The 1,594-nt window shown below is 41.8% G+C and overlaps 1 protein-coding gene across 1 annotated transcript; it reads left to right on the top strand.

The window, feature by feature from the left end:
- LOC129725605 (growth arrest and DNA damage-inducible protein GADD45 alpha-like) lies at positions 1-1,378 on the top strand. The gene is made up of 2 exons (XM_055681616.1): positions 1-578; positions 658-1,378. The coding sequence occupies exons 1-2, from the start codon at positions 306-308 to the stop codon at positions 841-843; spliced, it is 459 nt and encodes a 152-aa protein (XP_055537591.1). The 5' UTR covers positions 1-305; the 3' UTR covers positions 844-1,378.
- Positions 1,379-1,594: the final 216 nt, after the last annotated feature.

The following is a 1,594-nucleotide window of genomic DNA, read 5'->3' as shown; positions in this document are numbered from 1 at the left end:
ATTATAAGTATAACTACCCGTTCGGTGAACACAGCGAAATCATTTGTTGTAAAGCCCTGAACAAGTTAGCAAGCAAGAGAGTCAGTCAGAAACTACTTTCGACAAAAAGTGTGAGTAATTTCACAACGTCGCCCAATAGTTCTGAGCCGTGTAAAAATAGAAGAAAGTTATCAGTTATATCACCGTCAAAAGGTCATCGAGTGAAATTAGTACAACCCACGGCCACCGGTTCCGTGCAGGCAGCAGAGTTGAACGAGTTTACCCTGGATACATACTACATTTGTAATAATTACAACAATTCAAAAATGGTAGTCGCCACAGAATCAACCCCAGTAATGTCCAAAGTTGGCTTCAAAACCGTCGGAATTGGCGCCAACGTCCGCTCGACGTTGGTGGCCGCTGCCGCCGAACAACGAATTGTGGCTGGAATGGCCAATGCTATCCGAAGCCTGACCGAGAAACCTCACGAATTCGTGTTCTGCTTCATGGTCCAGCCAAAGGCGAACGACAGCGGCGCTCACATGCAGGAAGTTCTGCTGGAAGCGTTTTGTTTCGAAAACGACATCTACATCATTAAGGTAAGCATTCCGAGCCCCGAAAATTAAAATTGACCAACTTATTCTAACGAGTTATGTTTTATTCTCTTTTCCATTGTAGGTTGACAGTGCAGAAAAGTTGAGTCGCCTGTTGGGCTCCACTTGTCTGGTGTCCTGTGCCCTGGTGCGAAAATCTGATCCCACCAACGAGGATTGCTATTCTCGCAGTGAAAACATCCTAATCGATCACTGCGAGTTCTACTGGGATGAACCGGTGAAACCAATTGTAAAACTACCGGAAAAGTGAATCCATCGGTCGACGGTGGACTTTGTTTGAATAGTGATAACCGTTTGATACGGCGTCAGAAAAGCTATCTATAGTAAATGAGATAACAGCGAGCCCGTGCTCCTCTGCAACGATGCCTCACAGGCATTGTGATTAGATTGAAGCCACAGTTCGACTCTATGTTGTAATGGACTCTATGTTGTAAAACTCGGCCCATAGAGCGTCGAGCTACGGATGTACCCAGTGAATGACAGTGTTTAACCCGGTGGAGAGCCGATTGAAGGTGTAATTACATATGAAGATTATCATTTACATAACGATTCGAGAGTTTACGAGACACTGTCAGTTTAGTCACTAGTAGATCCAAACTACTGTATCCTACAACATGAGAAGTGAAGAATTGAATGCGGTTTTACGTATATCAGTTTTATAATTTAATTACTATATGGATTACAATGGATTATTTTGTATATATCTGATCACAGTACATTAGCGATAGTGGTGATTATGGACCTATCCTTTAGCTGGTGAAATAAATACAAAACTGGTGTAATAATTGGCCTTTTTTATAATTTCAAACATTCGAAAATTCCTGGTTGCAAATTACTTACCGGCCTGATGTGTGGTTAGATTTGTTCTACGACGTTGCTCCAGTTTGCTTTCTAATCGTTTTGCTAAAAAGTAGAACAAATTGTTTTTTTTCTGTTCGAACTCAACAACCTAAATTCACCGCTTGTAACTGTTTGACAGCATTAGTGATGGGAAACTTATC

Source organism: Wyeomyia smithii, chromosome 2 (assembly GCF_029784165.1).
Source record: "Wyeomyia smithii strain HCP4-BCI-WySm-NY-G18 chromosome 2, ASM2978416v1, whole genome shotgun sequence".
NCBI classification, from domain to species: domain Eukaryota; kingdom Metazoa; phylum Arthropoda; class Insecta; order Diptera; family Culicidae; genus Wyeomyia; species Wyeomyia smithii.
The sequence above is the reverse complement of the archived record's forward strand: the minus strand, read 5'-3'. Positions and strand labels throughout refer to the sequence as shown.